Source organism: Lingula anatina, chromosome 5 (genome assembly GCF_051362555.1).
Source record: "Lingula anatina isolate TDL-2025a chromosome 5, LinAna3.0, whole genome shotgun sequence".
Lineage (NCBI taxonomy): Eukaryota > Metazoa > Brachiopoda > Lingulata > Lingulida > Lingulidae > Lingula > Lingula anatina.
The window spans coordinates 10,858,016-10,879,436 of record NC_141771.1 but is presented as its reverse complement, the minus strand read 5'-3'; the positions used below and the strand labels follow the sequence as shown (position 1 = coordinate 10,879,436).

Genomic DNA, 21,421 nt, shown 5'->3' with positions numbered 1-21,421 from the left:
AAATATTTTATTTTATTTTTGCAGCATAACCACTGAAACCTGTCTCAAGTATTATGGTGTTGGTGCCCCAGAGAGCATAGGTGAGACATTGATGAAAATATTCCTGAAATGTAATTTGTGGTAAAATTTGATGCATGAAAGGACAAAATGGTTAATGTACTTGAACATATTAATATAATTTCTGATCCTGATATATATATATATATATATATATATATATATATATATATATATATATATATATATATATATATATATATATATATGATCTATAATGCTAATTAAGAAAGATAACATAGATGTAACACAAATGGAGAAAGGACACTGATGCAGCTGAATTTTGACTTTAAACAGTACCAAATTACTTGGGGTGCATGTCGAAAAAAAAAAAAAAATCCAGCCTGCATATCAATTAATGCATGTCATATTTTCTATTTTGGTAGAGCTCTCAGTGAAATTAATGATGGATTCCGACTTCCCCTTGAACCCTCGTGTGAGACTTTCAAACAGTCCTCAACCTTCTGAGACTTTCAGTATGATACTTCGCAGAGAGGAGAAGACATGTAAAAGGACGTTAGGTTACATGAAGGTAATTGAATTAATATACATGTCATACATATATCAGAAACTATGTAAAAACTCTTTGTCTCTCTCTCTCTCTGTCGTATATGTACCCCACTGTTATACACAGACCTGTAGACAGGGGTGGGGGGGGGGGGGGATGGGGGGTTCAAACAAAGCATCCTTTTTGCCAGAAAAAGGTCCACTGTCAGTAACATTTGATGTAGATACATGAAGGTTTTGTGGAAAAAAAGTTCCACTTTTTCAGAAAAAAAGACCCCCTCTTTAGAATTGCTGGCTATGAGACTGATACATTAGTTTATTATCTTCATTTTTTAGAATCTTCTAGCTAGGATGTAGAATCTCTTTCTCTCTTTCTATTTCTCTCTCTTGCCTGTCGCCATAAACATCAGAGATAATATGTTTTGTGTAGAGTCAGACTTGAGAGTGTCGCTTTCACTCTCCTGGGAAATCTGAATGTCAGAGCAGAGGTGAGGTTTCAGAAAATCAATTTCCGCTGAAAGCTAAACAGCATTTTTTTCCTCCATGACAATCCTACCAGGATTTGTCTTTGAAAACGGTAGTCTGGAACTGGAGAAGACAATTTCCTCTGACTTTGTTATATATCTCATGATCCTTTGTCTCATATGGAGAAATCTGCAATTCTGAACATTCATAACCTAAAATCATAATGATAAATAATTTATAGACTGCAAACTGTGTATTTACTGGTAATACTACGTGTAAGATTGTTTGCCAATTGATTGTATCTAAAACATGAAAAAATGACTGCATTTTCATGGTTGGAGATATCCTTCATATGTTAGCTTTCCGAATAAAATGACTAAACGTTTCAGTCAAGCAAACAAAGTGCAGTCAGGTTAATCTAATGGTAGAAAGGAAACTTGAATTTGAATTTTCCATTTAGTTGCATGTATTAAGTTAAGTCAAACTCATTCATGTATGCTCATGTCTGCTGTTGGAGAAAATGGAAAGTGTTCACTAAATTTACACTTTTCCTCCCATTAAAACTAATACCAGTAAAGAATCAAAATTTTATATGAATTGTGAGTGTATCAGAAAATAATATTCATAAGTCACCATTCACTTCTAGTGACATTATAAAAATAAAATTGATGTTTTCAATTCTTCATTTTCACAAAACGATTTTAATGAATTTATACTGGTAATAATAGCCAGCAGTCCCCCCAACCCTCCCCCCCCCCCCAAAAAAAAAAAAAAAAAAAAAAAAAAAAAAAAAAAAAAAAAAAAGAAAAAAAAAAAACTCCTTTAATGCCCTAAGGGAGCAGGAATGATTTAAACAAAACCCACTGTTGCACAATAATTAAAAACTGTTCTCCAGCCTCTCCTCTCTGCTCAAGGCAATTTGTAAAAATGCCTTCCATTTTTAAAGCAACTCATCGAAAAGACCAAGAGATTAATCCTGCCGCCGGTAAAACAAAAAGCACTCTAAGTAAATTATTACTTGAGCATGTTGCCCTTATCTACACGGAGTGATAGCTCAATAAAAATCCCATGGGACTATGGGTTTCTGTTAGAATGGTTCATTTATGGTAACTAATACTTTTAAAACATCCTCAGATTTAATTTCTGACTTAATTTTAATTATTAAAATATAAAGAAACTGTTCAACTAAAATTATCTCTATCTTTCTCATGGCAAACACTAATTAAAGCAGTGAAAATGTCTGTTAATTTATATAATAATTATAATCATTCAATAATATATCAGGTTATGAAGAACACCTCTTGATTACACTGCGGTTCACATGCACATGCAGGGTACACATGCATGCACACACAAACACACACACACACACACACACACACACACAAACACACACACACATGGAAAGAATCAGAGCATCAAAAATATTTGTAAAAAATATTTAATTTGATACCTTGTTCAGTGTATATGAAAAACCTGTGTACAAATACTGTACAGGGTACAGGTGTATCTGTTTCTTTTCACTAAATATTTTATTTATATCATGAGAAACTCTCGATGCTAATTCATTATGTACCTACTTGTATATGGCTTAGTTTAATGTCCTGTACATCTGATCAGATAGGTATGCAATGCTGACAATGGCAATGTTGCATGTAAAATAATTAGAAAATGTGAATACTTTACACAAGTTCGCATCAGTCAACAAATAGGCACATACATCTTTATAACAAAATCAGGAAAATAATCTCCATAATGCAGTTACATGGTCTAATCAAAGAGTAATTAATGCCAGAAAAATGAAGTCACTTAATCAGTATGCCTCTTTTTTTCTCTTCAACTTCTTCCTCCAGGCAGCAAATGAAAATTTCATTACCAGAGCGATTTTGCCAATAGAGGACATCCCATGAGAGACCTAAAAAGCCAGTAATTTAATGAAAACCCAGAAGCTCACATTCCTAGGGCCATTTCCTAATACTTCATGCCAAATAACATTAGATAATGGGACTTTAATTAAAAAATAATATGAACATCTGCATGTTCTATCAAAACTCAGTCATGGAGGATGCAGACTGTGGGTAATGGCCGACCCCTGTTGATTGGTGGAGAATTTGATTATATCTTAGATTAATGGAGAGAGGCAGGGGATCTCTCTGGATCACCCTGAGTTACTTATGGTTTTATATTGTTTTTCATATGTGTGACTTGTTAAAATTAAGGGATCAGTGCCTCACAGTGTCCATATATCTGAATTAAATCAGCCTGTTAGGTTGAGGTGATTTAAATATTACTTATAATATTCATTGGTGAAAGCTATTTCTAAACAATTACATATAATAATCATCATCCAATTTTTCAGACATCCTAAGATAAATCACATGCAGCTATTTGTTTTCAGTTTCACATCCAGTTTTAACATCTATATTTGGACATGTTTACAGACATTTTAAGTCAAGAAATAGGCTAAAAAATTGTGTCTATACCAACCTTATATCAGGTTTTCTCTCTTGTATCACAAAATTTCCTTTTTACATGTGACCTTTAGCCAACAATATCAAAGAGGGGGGTGAGTTCTTTAAAAAAAAAAGAGACTTTTTACGCCCTTCACTGATCTACATGTATTTTGAGAGGTGGGATAGAGCTTAATTAAATCAGATTTTTTTTGAGATGGGACATTTTTTTGTCCAAAAATGTTGGCTCTTTCCATACCCATAAATTTCCCTCCCTGCCATCATGCAGGCCTATTCACCCTCATTCTCTGGGTGTATGTATCTGCAAAGGCAGATGGGATTTCTAATAGGTCTGCCTATTGGTCCCCAGGGTGCAGGTGTCAGGGTACATTACTCCCCAGTATGTCAGGATAATAGTGCTTTATAGCATTGAACTCTTTTTTTTTTTCCATTCCTGAAGATGGTGTTCCTCTTTTCTGTTATAGGAAAACCATTAATTGTGTTTGCCAATAGTTTAAAAAAAAAGGCCACCATAGTGCTGCCCCCTACTTTTGGATTGTGGCAACTAAAAAATATCAATAGCAAATAAATTGCCAAGGTTAATATTACATGTAGATAGAAATATCTGATAAACGCAAAGCTTATGCCATCATATACATCAGATTTTTGAAAATAACTTTAAAAAATGGAATATCAAAATATTAGACTGTGTAAGTATAAGAACAAATGACATGTATGATATACATCTTAAGGCATATGTTTCTTCTTATGCCATTAAAATATGATATTTTTATTATGATAAAGAGTGAAACTCTGCTGATTATTTCAGGACAATATCCGTAATAAGTTGTCCCCTATAACTATAACCATGGAGTACAAATTGATGGAGCCTACAGTGGTGCCCCCTGGGGAGTTGCTGCCTATACTAGATCAATACATTCCCTCCTTTGTGTCCACTGAGGTGAGTTGATTTGCTAGCAATTTCATTCTTATCATTTTTTTATGATGAATACTTAAAGTTTGTTGTTTTGTCAGTTAAGAAAGGGAGGAAGAAATTATTGAAGTTCAATTGAATTACATAATTTTAAATATTCTCAGTATCTCTGAATTTATTTTTAAAAAATGCATTGTTTCAGGCGCGTATCCAGACCAACTGTGGGCCAGACGAGATCTGCATTCCAGATCTTAGGATCAAGGCAGTGGGGTAGGGCATGAAAACTTTTCACTTAGTTCAGACAGGAGATTACAAAAACCTTGCCTCTGTCTGTGATCAGCATGTTGATATTAGTAACTATATTATTATAACAGCAGGGACATGCTGAGAATTCAGGGGCAGAGTTTTCTGTATTTCTGTATCTCAGGATGTGCATTTCTAGAAAAATAAACTGAAAATTATTGAAAATAAATGTCAGTAGACTGGGATGTCCTCTTTGACTGGTCATGCAGTCTGTAAAATTAAAAAAATAATGTAAATTAATGATTTTTTTATTAAGGTAGATGTTAAATTAATATAGCAGTTATTTTATATTCAATATTTTCTTTTTGTTTATTCAATATTTTGTTTTTATTTATTCAATATTTTCTAACAGTGCCCCGCACACTATTGGCAGCAATAAAAAAATTGAGATAGATGTCGCTGTAGTCAACAGTGGGGAAGACGCCTACGAGTCAACTCTGTATGTCAAACTGCCCTTTGGCATCAGCTATACCAATACACAGGGAATAACTGGGGTAGGTTATTGGTTTGTGTGTCTATTTATTTATTTATTTTTGAAGGAACCTTAATTTATCCATTGTAAATCACATCAGTAACTTGAATTTTAAAAAATGTTTGGTTTGGGGTCAGAAATAACATCTTGTCATGAGAAACTAAAATTATGTCAATTATTTTGTAAATTGCCAGTCTTAAAAAGTGCAGTAAACAGCAAAAGCAACTACAAATTACTTCTAGAGCAAGTAATATAATATAATATTATATTATATTATATTATATTATATTATAATATAATATAATATAATATAATATAATATAATATAATATAATATAATATAATATAATATTATATTATATTATATTATATTATATTATATAATATAATATAAAATTTTGATTTGTGCATATGTAATCTATAATGTACCATGCTAACTTCTCCATGCAGGCATCCCCAGTGAGCTGTGAACAGAGAGCTGTGGAGGAGGAAGGAGAGTATGTGGTGTGTGATGTGGGAAACCCACTGCAGCAGAAAACACAGGTAATGGTGTGTGTGTGTGTGTGTGTGTGTGTGTGTGTGTGTGTGCAAGCCTGTGTGTGCATGCATGTATGTATATATGCGGTTGTGCATGTGTGTGGGTGGGAATGATCAACACATAATGTGCATGTGTGAATGTAAGTTGGATGGAAGAAAAAAATTATATTTTTTATGCTAAAATTTGTGTTTGTTTGGTAATTAATGTACACCATGCAAGCATATATATGTTTGTGAGGGATATATACATGAAGTCACATTTTAATAATAAGAAAAAATTAAAAGTGATGATGATCAATGATTAAAACCAGTAGATAAAATAACGAATAACATACCAAAATGCTGTAATCTTATTCATCATTTATTATTTACCAACTTCCACACCATTATTTTCTAACTCTCCCCAGGTTGACTTCAAACTGAGGCTGTCTGCTGATGATGTGACAGACGTCTCCAGTTTCCTTCAGTTCCAGCTTACAGTGAACAGGTACAGTATGACTAATGCAAGATCGAAAATTTTTTTGACAAAGACCTTTTAATTTATTTTCATAGCAATTAATATAGGGACACACAAAACAGCTTACCTACAGGGACAGTAAATTAAATAAAAGATGCCCCAGAAAGAATTTATGTACACTAACCCTGCAGTGATATGTTCTTTAAATTGAATAATTTATTAGTATTTTAGTCTTTCTTGGAAGAAAACGTGCATGTGAGAGAGAGACTGAGATAGTTGTATTCGGCTTATAAAAATAGTTTAATACAGTTTCCCCTTCATTTCAGCACTAACCCAGAGAACAGAACAGACCTTGCAGACAACCAGATAGATGTCTATGTGCCTGTTCTGGTTGTTGCTAACATTGGGGTAACTGGGTAAGTACAACGTATTATAATGAATGGCGTAAAACATCTGGGTGGTTTTAATTTTATTCATCAGTAGCCTGAAACAGAGGTCTGTGGGATCTGCAACCCTGCTTGAGTAGGTGCAAATACAGTACGCAAATGGCTGTAAACAGGTTGAGTTACTGAAGCAGACAGCTGATGAAATCAATAGGAATAATTAATGTATCAATTTTTGCCTGTAACTTGTGATCTCTAAAAATATAACCTTTTTATTCTGAAAAGTGGGAATTTGAAAATGGAAATTGGGGGAATCTTCAATACCTGTATAATAATATAAAAAAATGATGAAATCTTAGAGGGAATTAATATTCAATAATTTCAGGGTGTCAGTTCCGGAGCAACTGGTGTACAACAGCACATACAGTGAGGAGATAGTTACAGAGTCAGAGATAGGACCACAGGTTATACACAAATATCAGGTTAGTTTTCACTCAGGAACTTAACAGGATTAACTGAAACCAGAGGCAAATCTTTCTTAATGTGAAAAAACATGTATCTTGACTTTGCTATATTTATACTCTAAGAAACTCCAGTCACAATTTTCACCAAAACATTAATTTTCACTTAGAGAGAGAGAGAGAGAGAGAGAGAGAGAGAGAGAGAGAGAGAGAGAGAGAGAGAGAGAGAGAGAGTGTGTGTGTGTTTGTGTGTGTGTGTGTGTGTGGGGGGGGGGGGGTCCAGAACCCCTTTCTTCCTCCATCCCCTGGCTAACTTCCAAGAAAATAATTGAACAAAGTATTGATATACTTCTTAATGTACTGATACTATATATTAATCTGTAATTGTTTGAAATATTATTTATTAATATCGTGATAGGTATACAACAATGGACCCAGTTCAGTAAACAAAACTGTGGTAGAGATCACATGGCCTAGTTACAACATGGATGGGTCCCCCCTGCTGTATCTGATGGAGACCCCCAAGCTGCTGTCTGGTACGGGGTTTTGTACTGCAGAGGATGTCAATGTCAGGCAGATACAGGTATTATAGCTTAGTACTTTTAATTGTGAACTTTAAATATATTCTTTTTTATCAGATGATTAAGAGAATAGTTAATTGCAATTCTGGTGCCATCTGATTATAAATTTTAACTTAATTATAGATGGTCTTTATTTGATCAAAGACTTAATCAAATGTTGTTTTAAAACAATGTTAAACATTTCAATACATATAGAAAAATGGTTTGGTACATGTATCCCCTTAGATTACACATCATGTATTTATACTGAATAGAAATAATACGGACAACTAGCAATGCTGACATGTAACATTAAATTCTAAACAAAATTATTATTATTATTATTAGTGTAAAAAAAAGTTGATATTTTATTCTGTAGCTTGAGCCAGAAGATGTGGTGGTGGAGGCAGTGATAACAGAAGATCAGACACTGAAGATAAGGAGGAAGAGAGAAGATGATGTACAGTCTCCACAACCCACTACTAATACACTGATGCAACAGGTGAGAGGAAAAAAAAGCATTCCAACATGTGGATGATTAATTAGAAACAATTAAGATCTTTTGTTAAGTTTTGTAAAATAGCTCACCAAAATGGTAACTAAAATAGATTTATATTTCAGAGATGTTTTCTTTCTCATAGTGATTAAGGTCAAAGTATCAAAGGTCCTTTGCACTACAAGATACCAGTAGTTAGTATAAACGGTTGTTGACTATACATATAGCACTTTGATAACTCTTTGTTATATTTAATTCACATAGGGTGAGACCTTTCTATTATCAGATATTCTATTATGACCTCTATTATCCAGAACTGTCCCACTGGTCACTGTAGTAAACTGGTGTGTACACTGGGTCTGCTGAACTCTGGCCATGTGGCTCTCATCCAGATCAGGGCAAGACTCTGGGTAGAGAGCATTGTCAAGGTAACTATATGCAATAATAATAATAATAAATATTACTTTTAATATTACCATATTGACTTGATATGTACTCTTGTGTATTTTATGCAATGTCCTGTGAATCTCAATGAAAAATTAAAATAAAAAGCTTATTATCAATTAATTAACACTGTTATTACATGTATTAATTACATTGCTTAAGGATACTGTCTAACGATAATCCAAGCAAAACTGAGAAAAAGTAACTAGCAAGTTGAGATGTTTGTTTTATCTGATACAGATGATTTGAAAGTCTTAGAAGAAGAAGAGTTGGGTTTAGTGTCAGAAAGTGCATTGTGTTGAGATTAAAGAAACAATTGATATTATAAAAATAATAAGTGATGTGTTATAGACATTTGTGGGTAATACTAATTACAGTTATTGTTCTTGCTTGTTTCAGGGCAGTGTCAATACTGCTCTCATACCATCAGTTGTCAAGGCAACCGTGAAGGATGTACCTTACGGTGCCAAGCCTGATACTTACTCTACCGCAGAGTTTACTGTAAGTCACTGCCTAATTTAGAATTACGTATTTAACAACTAGTTTAAGAAAGTTCAACAGCTCACATTCACTTCACTGAATTTTCATTTGACAACTGCCTCCATAAGAGAGGATATTGTCAATTTTGCATATTTTTATTTAGTAAAAAAATAAATAAATAATAAATAATAATAATAATTTCATTGATCCATTTAATTTAATTCTGTCAATAAGACTCGTCAGCCAATTTTCACAAAAATGTCCAGCTATGTATAAGAAAAAAAATTAAATATCTCATTTACCAATGAGCAATGTTTTTTACTGCAAATTTAAATTATTAAAAAGTTTATAATTTATTTTAATTTCAAATGGGCATTTTTATTTCAGGTCCACACTAATATAAACCCAGAAACACCAGATGTAGGTTTGAGGCCAATCCCCATCTGGATCTACATAGTGGCAGCCATTGGAGGCTTGCTGCTGCTTATACTGCTGATCCTCATACTGTGGAAGGTAGGTCAAAGGTCAAGGGTGAAGGTCATTGGTTAAAAGTCAGGTCAGAGCAAATAGTAACTCAAGGTCACTATTTTATTGAGGTTGTTGTGATGTTTGTTGTTTCTCTGTATGGGTATAGAATTATATATGCTATTACATTATTGATTTTTACTTATAATTTATCAGATGGTAATTCTGTTATCATTTATTAATTGATCTATCTATCTATCTATCTATCTATCTATCTAGTAACAAACCCTGACACAATGGTCAACCGTATTATTAATCTCAATTAACAGAGGTTTTTTTGCAATTACCAAACTATTTACCTTTAATCTTCCAGTGTGGGTTCTTCAAGAGGAAGAGATACCAAGAGATGGATGAGGAGTACGAGGAGACAAGGAAGCCACTTAACGCAACTAAAAATGGAGCCGCAGTGGAATAGTGGACCAATGGGAACTGTGATACTTACAGTAGACATAATAGAGAGAGAGAAAATAGCTAAAAGGTGACATACTTATATTGTGGTGATCCCTCACTAAATTCTAGAAAAATTTATTTAAAGTATATTCCAAAGTAATGTTTTCTTGTAAAATATTAAAAAGATTCACTGTCTCTGAAAAGTGAGTTGGGTTAGAAAATAAATGGAATATTGGAAGAAAGGAAAGGCATGAGAATTTCCTGGGTAGTTGCTATAGAATGGAGATAACCATAGCCTAAGAAAAGAGTTTACAGGTGCAATATGATGTTTCAAGATTAAAGTAAGTGTCTTGATTATGCTTTGAATTTAAAGCTCCTGGTGATAATGTTATAAGGTGATGAAGATTCTTTACCACATAATTAAAACTTCAGGCATCTTTTTTTAAGATGGAACTATACATAACACCTCACTGTCAAACAACAAACAATACAAGGATACAACCCTTCATCTTTACTTGAAGTTCTAAAGAATTCTAAAAGACACTGCTGTAACCCAGAGTGATTTTTTTAAATCTCAGTATAGCTAGGACAGTTGTCTCTAAACTGTCTAAAGATAGATGATATAGAGCTGGAAAGCTCAGAAACGGTATTTAAAGCATTTTTATGTGATCTCAAATATTTAGACACAGTATAGTCTATAGAAGAATTTCATATACTATTCTGTTAATTAATTTCATTTTAGATATTATTCCATATGGTATTTTTTATCTCTTGCATGTTATATACTTTGCTTCATTAGATGTCATTTTGTTTCCATTTGAAATTTCTGCAAGTAAACCATATTATCTTGCTTTAGTGTTTCTTACTGATAGTGCATAATTATGTAGAATAATATAATTAACAATTTATTAAGATGTAGGTATAGAATATACTGTAACTGTGCATCAAATTGTTGCTGAAAAAAAAAACAGATTGATGGGTATATTTTCTCAGGATGAAGCATTGAAAAAGATTTAGACCAATTTTCACAGCATTCTAAATTGATTGTTTTTGTTGTGCATTCTGAATTGTGTAGTAAAATGTAATGCATGAGGTAGAATGTTTTATGTCAGCGAATGTTCGATGCTGTGGGTACATGTAACTATGATTCAATATCCCATCATTTGTTGAAATATTTCATTACATTGTTTTTGAGTGCCATAATATGTATGCATTGCCATAGATGGAGCCTGTGTTCCCACTTGTCCCAAAGTATAACTGGGCTGCTATAAATTACTTGCTCATAAATCAATCTTTGTCTAGTTTAGATGTTTCAATAGTTTCAAGGGTTTCAGATTATTTTTCCTTAAATTATTGTGAAAGATGTCTAATATCATCACTGACAGAAACCACTGCTGTTCTTATGAAAGTTTTTTTACATTAAAATTTACTAGTGGAAAAATAGATTTTCTGTAAAACGTACATTTTCAGACCTATGAACCATATGACTAATATAATAAGCTTGCAACTTTGTATACAAGGACACTTTTGGACAAATGAACATTTGGACTATTAAGAGTCCACCAAGAGATTCTTTCTTGGTTATAGGAGTTCAGCAAAATGTAGAATAACATAGTGACATTATTTTATTTTTCAATTTAATCTGTCCAGATGAATGAAAGCACCTTCGTCTTTATTATAGGACAGTGTATTCACGTTAATGTTTAAATTGTAAATATTATACTATCTGTAAAATGTTTTCTGTAGTAATTGTGGCATTCTTTTGTTTAATATGTAGATATCACTGCATTGAGTTGGCTTATGGTAATTATGTTGCTTGATATATGAGTATTTGTAGTCGTGTTGCTTTATATATAATAGCATTGTGTCATGGAAGAAATCTACTGCCATTCCAAATCTCAGGTTGCTTCCGTGTTGCATGTTGGCTTGGTATGTGTAGTAGTTTATCATCTTACTTGGGAGATGTAAACATTTTTAAATTCAGTCCATGAGATAACTTTGTATGCACTCAAGGAATCTTCCAGGAAAACTTAAGATTGTCTCATGAAAGCTAGTTTGAATTAATTATAAACAAGTTGTGTGTTTGTCAAGTGTGCTTGTTAACATGATATAAAACGAATGCAGGTAAATATTTTAGTCTGAAATCATCGAAAATAATTGTCATCGAATATTGAGAATTGTGATGAAGAAAACTGCTGGTTTTAACAATTATACTTAAACTTGTTTGTTTCAGAGGAAAATAAGAGAATGCTATTTAAAGAAAAGATGTAATTTTTAACATATGTCCACTTCAGACAATGAATTCATTGTGCACCATAAAGAAAAAAATAAGTATGATTTGACACTTTTAATGACAGTAAACTTAGCAAATTTAGTCATAATTGTGTTGCACCAAAAGCAATCAAATCATCTTCCTCATACGTTATTGGTTTTAGCTGAGCTCAATGCAAGGTACTGAGCTTGTGCCCCTCATTGTACATAGAAGTCATTTGAGGGCCTGTTTTTTAATTAAGAGTGTAAACTGCTGTTACCATATGTGCCAAAATATACTGAATAAAACAAGTCATAACACTGAAAGAACTGCTTTGAGTTTATTATATCTTTTCATGTTTATTTATCTAATGTGGTATCAAAGATCTTGTTTATAATTTCAAGAGCTGCATATCTAAACCTTAGGCCAGCCTGTGCAATAAAATTCAATCAGTGGAATAATACTCAATTATACACAATTGTACGATTTTTATTTTGAAAAATCATCACTGCTGCACTCATCATATAATTTAACACTTCTAGTTCAAACTTATAAAATACCATACAAAGTCATTTGGGTGCAGCTACTTATGCAAGGTAGTTTTTTATTTTTTAGGCAAGGAACCAGAAGATCCATTCCTGAGATACTAGTGTCTTTTTGTACTTAAGGTTTCATAATATATTATTAGATATATTTAAGTATAAAATAGTATTTTGTAGTTACAGCTATTGTCTCTAAAAAAACAAAAAAATAAGATTTCCAACCACTGCAATATTTTGGGTCTACCAAAGCTTCCTCCCCTGATTAAAGGTGTCTTGGTCAAAAGTGGTAACAATATTTGGTAATTATTTGAAGAAACTATTGTTGTCACTGTGCCCATAACAGCTGATAAAACCATGTGCCAGTATTGTGAAGCTTCACAATGTATCAAAACGTAGATTACCCAAGGTTACAATCAGGAACTGACACTTTCACTTTCACTTTTCAAGGTGAAGGGCAAATACTTCTCAAACGTGACTGAACTTGTGCAGGACTCACCCTCAGTGACACATAAATTACATCTGACTAAAAAATACAGATAAAATACAAACATTTATAATTATCACAGCATTTGAAATAGCAATGGTTTTAATAGTGTATCACAATATTTTTGTTTAATATCTCAATATCATAAAAGAATTGGCATTGGGTAATCCAGTAAAAGAAAATATTATCATAATGGTCTTGGCAGAGATGATAGAATTATAGTATCCATTGCAAGTATATATACTTGAAATTAGTATTATCAATACTTCTGTACAACAATGCTTATCAGGAGTAAATATCATTAAAAATTCTTAATTATTTACGATAGTCTCAATATATTATGACTATTTGAGTATTTTTGTAAAATACAAAACAACATAATACACAAAAAAACTGAATTCAGTTACTAAGCTGAAACTGAACTTACGAAAAAAATTAAATGATACTACACATGAATATATAAATAAATTCTCTAATATGAACCAAATATACCAATGACATTAGTTGGTCATCATGCTCATGAAATGAGTGTAGGGGTTAGGCATTGTAATCATAACTAGAAAAGCGCTCAAAGAGCACAGACTTTGGCGTTACTACTCAATTCTTATTATTATTAGTTAATTGACTAATTAATTAATTAATGGAGAACAACCAAAAATATAACCGATTCTTAGTTTACCAAGTTCTGAACTATCCTGAATATTTTATCAAAACCTTTTTGAGTTTGACTAGCAGACCATCAAAGATAAAACAATAAACTACTAAAAAAATAAATAAAAATAATATTTTAATGCTGATCAAGAATCTTGGAAACTTTTCTTGATGTTCACGTGAGGGTACTCGGTTTTACACACTTCCACAAAGGCAAAGTCCACATTTGCACAGAAGGAAACATCTAGAAAAGTCAGCTTCTTACAGTTATCTAACACCCTGAAATAAGTCAATCCTTATTATTACTAGAAAATTAAAATATTCATTTCTTCAAATAGTCAATATTGCAAATAATTCAAAATACAAATAGTTTGAACCTGTAATGCATGATTTCCTATAAGTCTAGAAAATGTGCAAGAATCTGAACTAACTCTTCTACCCATCATTGTTTAAAAGAAAGAATTCAAAGTGCCTTCACAAATGAAAAGTTGTATCACTGACAGACTGGTAGTGACACCCAAATAGAGAATTCATGTAAATATACAAAATGTGTACAAGCGGTGTAGGGAGTTTTCATCTTTAAGTTTTCACCAACAAATTTTTTGACAATTTTACCTTTTTTTATTCTAGTCAGAGGGACAGATGGACAGACAGACAAATAAGACAGACAGACAGATAAGAAAAACAGTGAAAGAAACATACCTGCGGACTCCAGTTATACTGACTTCTCGTGTCCCGAGAATATCTAACTGCTCCAAATATTTACTGTGTTGTGCCAGTGCATTCAACTCCTTATCAGATACAGATCTGAAAAATAAAGTTTAAATTTTATCTGTCTTACTTCTTACTAGTAAACACTAAAAGCCATTATAATATATAATATACAAGTTCTTAATATATATATATCTCAGATGCCTTGACAAGATAATTTTTGGAAACTAAATTTCAAAACGATGAACCATTTCAGACTGAATTTGGCCAAATATGGTTGAACATTTTACCTCATCTTCTTTAATTAGCAATTAGAATACTTATAAATTAAAAGGATAATAACTCTTCGTATGAGACCTATATTTCACAATAATAACATTGTGAATAACTCATAGAAATATAATATATTCTGTTTTACCACAAAAAATGGCAGTTATAGCTATTATTCTGATATCTGAGCTTGTCTTTAGACCACGTGACCTCCATTGATAGCTATACTCTGTTAAAATCTCTTCAGAGATTTTAACAAAAAACCAAACTTTTTAGAAAAAAACCAGGGACTAACTTTGAATGTAAAAATGGATTCATTAACCATTGGTAAGTATGGGGAAATTGTTGTTTACTCCAGGAAAATTCACTTTTTGGCCGAAACGAAGAGTTATTATCCCTTTAAGCATATAGTGTGTCTTAACCCAGCTATTCCGTCCACATCACACTATCAAGTACCTGTTAGCACATAGGAACAGTTTCTTGAGATATCTGCACTTCTGAATGAGCTCAACAATACAATTCCCTGAGTTACCTGAACGAATCTCTGGGCTGTAAAATAAATAGGTAAGATAAGATAACAAACTTTTTTCATAATTATACAAGTATAAAATAAAAATTAATGTGATCGTGAATAAAAATTTTGTTACTTAAAATAGGATTTTTTCTTTTTTTTTTTTTTCTTTTGGAAATCAGCTGCTGTAAATGATTATAATTCTTACACGATTCTTCCACAGAGGATTGCTATAAATTTCAATGCAAACATTTAGTCATACAAACCCAGTCAACAGCAAATCTCGTTTTATTCTCAGACAAAGAATTAGCCTGCTTTATGTTTAACCCGTGACAATACCCATCACCCTGTACTTACCACCAGCCAAGTTCAATTTCCTCCAACAGAGGGCAGTTGTTGCCCAGGGCCTCAAGACCTCTGTCAGAGATTGTTCTTGCTCGCCAGAAATCAAGAGACTTTAGGTTTCTGAAGATCAAAAGTGTGCTCACTCATAACACATTGTGGGTGCTTTGATAAATTATGCAACAACAAATGTGCATCTCTTGTATGTTATCCATCATTTTTATGAAAATATGGTACATTAAAATTCTTAGATATTTTCGTAACTTCTCATAAATTCTAAAGCACTGTATCAAGAATCCCAGAGTCCTATGCTACTACACTTAAGAAGAATAAAAACTTGATAACAAAATACATAATAATAAAAATATTAAAGTAAACAAGTAAGGTAATAAACAAAATCCCTGTTTTTTCTGTATTTTAGTTTGATACCTGTTTATGAATCCACTACATAGCTGAAAAAAAAGATAACAACTTACTTGCAGTTTTTGCCAAGTTCTGTTGCCACATCATCAAAACTGTTAATCATCTGACACGATCCCAAGTTCAGGTGCTCCAATTCAGCACAAGACCTATAAAGAAACAACAAAATATCTGTAACTGAAATATTTATTTCAAACCCTGATATCCTTGATAAATATGAACAGATGGTTTTACCATGTATATTGTCTTTTTAGATCTGTTCAATCCAGAATTGATGTCACTGGGAAAATTACTACCCAATCTGCATGTGGTGCTTCATACTGTAATTACCAAAACTATTATAACCAGGTCTTCACTTCTTTTTTCAGCCTATTCATTCAAGTCTCATAAATTAAATTTGGGTCAAATCTGTACAAAGAAAACAAACCCATAATCTTTTGGACAGGAAGTGGGCATTCTGTCATCTACAAAATATATATTGGTTGATACTGAAAAGTAGTATTTGCGGTGCTTGTGTATGTGTGTGTGCGAGAGAGAGAAAGATAGAGAGAGGTGCACACATGCTCACACACAATACCTAATTATAGCTACAATGGAATGTATGTCTATCTGACTTCTGTACAGATTCAGCCTCTGAAGAGAGGAGAGTTTCATGATTTGAAGAAAGCCTGCACTTTCCGTGGGACAGCACTGGAGATCCAGCTCTGAAAGCAAAGATAATTAAACGTTCACTTATGTTTTAAAATTAAAATAACAATTGCTTTTGTCACCTAGCAAATCAATTAGGCCAATCATTTTGACCTTAGGTGTTTCTTTCAGTGATGATTGTGAATTATTTAAAGAAAATGGGTTCAAAGCTTTAAACCCACAATAACCCAAAACAACTGTTTATTATAAATGCTATTATTTATTTTATGAAATTACCATTTTTCTTTTCTATGGGACATTAAAAGATTAACATATTTTAATAAGAAAAATAACATACTACAAAGAAAAATTACCAAGGATGATCTTTAGAATAGAATGAAAAAGGAAAGCTTACCCAGTAAATTACTACAGCTACTAGCTATGATCTGTATACATTCACTGTTCACAAACTTGCAACAACCCAGTACCAGACATGTCAGCTCTTTACTGCACTCCTTGATGAAACTGGAACAAATTGGAAATTTAAGTTAGGCCCTGCAAGTAGCGGATACCACTGCGCATTTCTTTTAAACAAGTCAAGTTTTACATTTTACTGCTAAACAATTTTGTATTGACTCACTTCACTGACTTTTTTTTAATTGCCTTTTTTAGTCATCACTTATAACACATTCAACATAATACATTTTTTCACTACATAGATTATGGTGTTAAATTATCAAATTCAGTCCTGTTAGTCCAACTAAATACATTTACCACATATTTTGTATTCATCTACTCAGATTTTTTGGGTAAAAAAATATACGTTGCTAATCTGTGAGACTAATTTGTGAAACTTTCATGAGACTGTGGAGCAAACTAACCTTCTAAACCCTTGGGTAGTTATCTGACCATAACCCCCACACCAACTGAGGTTAAGTCTCTGTAGATGGCGACATCTTGATTCAAGATACTCCAAAGAGCTGTCTGACACCTGGTGGAGAGATGCAGTGCATACAGTCAACAATAGGTGTCACTTTCTTCAAACCAATACAAATATATTGTGCAGATTGATTTTGATATCAACAGTTTCTAATAAGAAAACCTATGTATTTTAAAAGAGAAGAAAATAATAGAAAGATGCACAAAAGTATTCATCAATTAATAAAAACTTCTGAAAAAAACAAAAGCACTAAAAAAAAAGTGAATGCCATATAATCTTGTTTTACCTTGGATGAAGAGAATACTGCATTAACACCTTTTTTAAAAATTTCACAATCTAAAAATTACCATTTTCTGGACTCTGAGAAGTGTGGAATGCCAACTTACCAAAGGCCAGTGAGGCTGCAGATTTATTTCTGTGTACTGCAAGGGGTCGTAGCAGTGATGAAAAAATAACCTGAAATAATGAAAGAATGCTTGTTTATCAATTTCAATCCAATCAATTCCAATTGTCCTTTGAAACCACTACCAAAACATATAATGGTTATTTTTATCTACTTTATAAATCATATAGGATCTATCCTGAATTTAATTAGACGAAACTTTTCAGTTATTTAATGGATACCAATATTTGATCTTAAGGTGTTCTGTGTGGTTCGTGTTTTGGTCTGACATCATTCTACATGGTAAGTGGTGTGTGAAGAAATATATCACTTACGTAGATGTCATGGAGGCGGCACATAAAGAAGGCACGTCCAGATAACTAAGAATCAGCTGGATAACTTCTCCCTAGGATATACAATTTTAATGCTTAGAGTCTATTAAATTTTTTAATTAATCTTCGAAAAATCTACCCTAAAATTAACATTTTACTAGGTGGTTACCAGTACATAAGAATAGAAACAAATTAATAAGCAATGATTAATTATTTCATCTCAGTTTGATCTTAGAATATAAAATTGACATTTTACTAGTAATTATGAGTATTTGACTTAGTTATATCCACACTCTTTGATTATTATTCAAATTTACCCCTAAAAACCTCACTTTCATCTTACAGGCAAACTGTCAAAATATCCATTATCCTTCTTATGCACTGCAGGGGGTCCATCCAAGGTCATGTGACTCATCTTATCCTCCAGTGACAGCTTGTCCCACTTTAATGTGTCGTCTGCTGCAGACCTGTTGTTAGGGCAACAGCAAAGGCTGCTGATGCTAAACTTAGTGTCGTCATCGACACTGCTACTGTGACTGTTGTCATGAATTGGACATTGGTTCTTGGGAGGAGATTTTGTGCCGTGTAACTTGACAGCATCCAGTTCTGTGTAGTAATACAGCTTGCTGTGACAGAATTCTAAACGCAGGAAACTGAAAAACAAAAATATTTTTAACAAGTAAAATATTAACAAACATATTTCAGTAGGCACTGTTAACTAGACATCTATCTGAAATAATATATACCTGAATTGTCAAATCTTCCAGAAGACTTACAGTTTTGGTCAATAGATGATTCCTTTGATTATGACTCTGTCCAGACAACACACACACACACACACGCCCCCCCCCCACACACACACACACACAACACACACACACACACACACACACACACACACACACACACACACACACACACGCACACACACACGCACACACACACACACACACACACACACACACACACACACACACACAAACAGACAGAAACACACTTACTTAGTAGGAAATGGACAGGGTTTCAATGGAGGTGAGAAGATCCTGGTCTCCTGCCTGGCCTGGTCTGGAAGACCTGACCATAGAGTGACCCACCTGAAACAGAAACAAAGTCATCTTCACACACAGGTCAAATATTGACAGGAAATTAACTAAAAGACTTCATATGACAACATCAGAGGCTACGTTTACAAAATAATCTTAGGCAAAACTTTCAGTGTGAAGACTTTGGTCTACTTTGAACCAAGATAATGCAGAATTTGTAGTCCTCTTTTATGAAGATATTGGGTCCATTTTTTATCAATTATTGTTATTTCTTTTTATAAGTAAAATACTGTTCATGTTCTATTTCAACAATATATTAAAATATGCTACTGGAAAGGGCAACTAAGTATTAATTCTGTATTGAAGAGAATAAATGAAAATATCTTAAACCAAGCCCAAACATTATGTAATATGTGAATCATTACAGAACTGTATAGAGATAACCTGATTGGTGAAAAACAAATACTAGTACAGACCACACCATGTAAGAAACAACACTTGTCTCAAGCAGTCATACACCCCATTTCCATAGATTAGATCGACCTACTTTAGATCGACCTAACTCCCTGGGGGTTCACGCTAAATAGCTGTCAGCTGGGCGGACACGAAAGTTAATTACCCCTTAGAGCTTGTAGTAGGCAGGGACGGACACTTAAGGGGGATTATCTGACAGTAATCTAGTGAGACTCCCCCAGTGATAGATCGATCTAAAGTTGTGGGAATAGACCCATATTCCACAACACGAGGTTGAGCCTCGCTCTGATTTTTAATCTCAAACACAAATACTCTTGATACAGGATATTGTAACATGCACCCTGTGTATGGGTACCTGATTTTCCTCTCCAGTGCCTCCTGTGGAGAGCAGTCACAGGCCAGTATTCTCACCACAGCCCCAGGGTTGTATGTTTCATAGATCTCCACTTTACTGGGGTAGACCTTAGTGTGAAAGCTGATATCTGGGATGGAATATGAAACAAGTTAATATGGCAATTGTTGTGATGAATCTCTCTCACTCTCCATCTCTCTTTCTCTCTCTCTCTCTCTCTCACACACACACACACACACACACACACACACACACACACACACACACACACACACACAAACACACACACACGTACAGAAGAAGGCTAGACAAAAATCCATATAGATCCATCATTACAGGAATCGGCCACCAAAACGCTATCTATGATTGTTCCTTTATCACATAGGAATAAGCCCTTGAATTACCAAAGATATAATCTAATAAACAAAATAAAAACACATTCAAAAGCAGACCAATCAAACCATTCAGATCACGTACTTTCAGGTTACAATGTATTACCTATGAAGTCCTCACTGGTAAAGCTTGGGGGCGTTCTCTTGAATGGACTGGGGGCTGAGGGGGCCAGCTTCCACCACGGCCCATAGGTACGCTTAATAGTACAACATTTTAGAATTAAAAGAAAGTAAATATAAATTTTCCTTCTACTGATATGTAAAATAATTTTTATTTTGTTTATCATTTAATAAAAATTCATAAATCATTACCATTAGAAACAATGGAACAAACAGTTTTAACTTTTTATATCCAGAGGAAAAATTTGGCATAATAAGAACCAGTTGTGGCCGTTCATAATTTATTTTTAGTCCTCTTATTGCAAGTGGCGGCGGTTGATACTTGCCTAAACTCCAGACTTAGCTGCAAAAATCGCACTGGGGCAATTTGTTTGGAAATGCGTCATACTTAATGCAACCTACCAGTACACAAGCATGCGTATAATCCCCATATCTTGGATATATATTTGACTCATTCGACAAGTTTGTTGCTGTGTACGAGATCGAGTTCTCCCCGCCGTATTGAGAGCTGAAATCCTCAACTTGACAGTACTGCGAGATCACATTTCCTGTTGTCATCGCCATCTTGAGGTAGAGTTCTTTTGCTGTGTAGTAAAACGTTTTCAAGTATAAATTATTAACTATTCTTGTTAGTATAACACAAATCCTTGTTTAAA

The 21,421-nt window shown here is 33.3% G+C and overlaps 2 protein-coding genes across 6 annotated transcripts in view; one reads left to right on the top strand and one right to left on the bottom strand.

Moving 5' to 3' along the window:
- LOC106165193 (integrin alpha-8) overlaps positions 1-12,501 on the top strand; it is a 44,259-nt gene extending 31,758 nt beyond the window's left edge. For all 5 annotated transcript variants that reach the window (XM_087012469.1, XM_087012470.1, XM_087012468.1 and 2 more), the window contains 15 exons: positions 25-80; positions 444-589; positions 4,309-4,440; positions 4,616-4,683; positions 5,069-5,210; positions 5,639-5,731; positions 6,133-6,212; positions 6,509-6,598; positions 6,951-7,047; positions 7,445-7,609; positions 7,966-8,088; positions 8,397-8,510; positions 8,926-9,027; positions 9,394-9,519; positions 9,845-12,501. In XM_087012469.1, coding sequence (XP_086868595.1) covers positions 25-80; positions 444-589; positions 4,309-4,440; positions 4,616-4,683; positions 5,069-5,210; positions 5,639-5,731; positions 6,133-6,212; positions 6,509-6,598; positions 6,951-7,047; positions 7,445-7,609; positions 7,966-8,088; positions 8,397-8,510; positions 8,926-9,027; positions 9,394-9,519; positions 9,845-9,946 — 1,636 coding nt within the window. In that variant the 3' untranslated portion in view covers positions 9,947-12,501. The remainder of the gene's footprint in view (positions 1-24; positions 81-443; positions 590-4,308; positions 4,441-4,615; positions 4,684-5,068; positions 5,211-5,638; positions 5,732-6,132; positions 6,213-6,508; positions 6,599-6,950; positions 7,048-7,444; positions 7,610-7,965; positions 8,089-8,396; positions 8,511-8,925; positions 9,028-9,393; positions 9,520-9,844) is intronic.
- LOC106165253 (F-box/LRR-repeat protein 4) lies at positions 12,499-21,362 on the bottom strand. Its single transcript, XM_013543398.3, has 15 exons — positions 21,168-21,362; positions 20,752-20,842; positions 20,257-20,383; positions 19,386-19,478; positions 18,728-19,037; positions 18,388-18,458; positions 18,057-18,126; positions 17,612-17,721; positions 17,146-17,255; positions 16,681-16,807; positions 16,160-16,252; positions 15,699-15,806; positions 15,287-15,379; positions 14,552-14,656; positions 12,499-14,128 (listed from the first exon to the last, which is right to left on the bottom strand). The coding sequence occupies exons 1-15, from the start codon at positions 21,327-21,329 to the stop codon at positions 13,996-13,998; spliced, it is 1,803 nt and encodes a 600-aa protein (XP_013398852.2). The 5' UTR covers positions 21,330-21,362; the 3' UTR covers positions 12,499-13,995.
- Between the last annotated feature and the right edge of the window lie 59 nt (positions 21,363-21,421).

What these genes read in the sequence shown, in the direction of transcription:
- LOC106165253 (XM_013543398.3), bottom strand. Translation starts at nt 21,329, where the DNA reads ATGGCGATGACAACAGGAAATGTGATCTCGCAGTACTGTCAAGTTGAG. An exon ending in GCACTGGAGAGGAAAATCAG is followed by an intron (nt 19,479 to 20,256) that starts GTACCCATACAC and finishes TTTCTGTTTCAG; the next exon opens with GTGGGTCACTCTATGGTCAG. An exon ending in GCCGCCTCCATGACATCTAC is followed by an intron (nt 18,127 to 18,387) that starts GTAAGTGATATA and finishes TCATTATTTCAG; the next exon opens with GTTATTTTTTCATCACTGCT.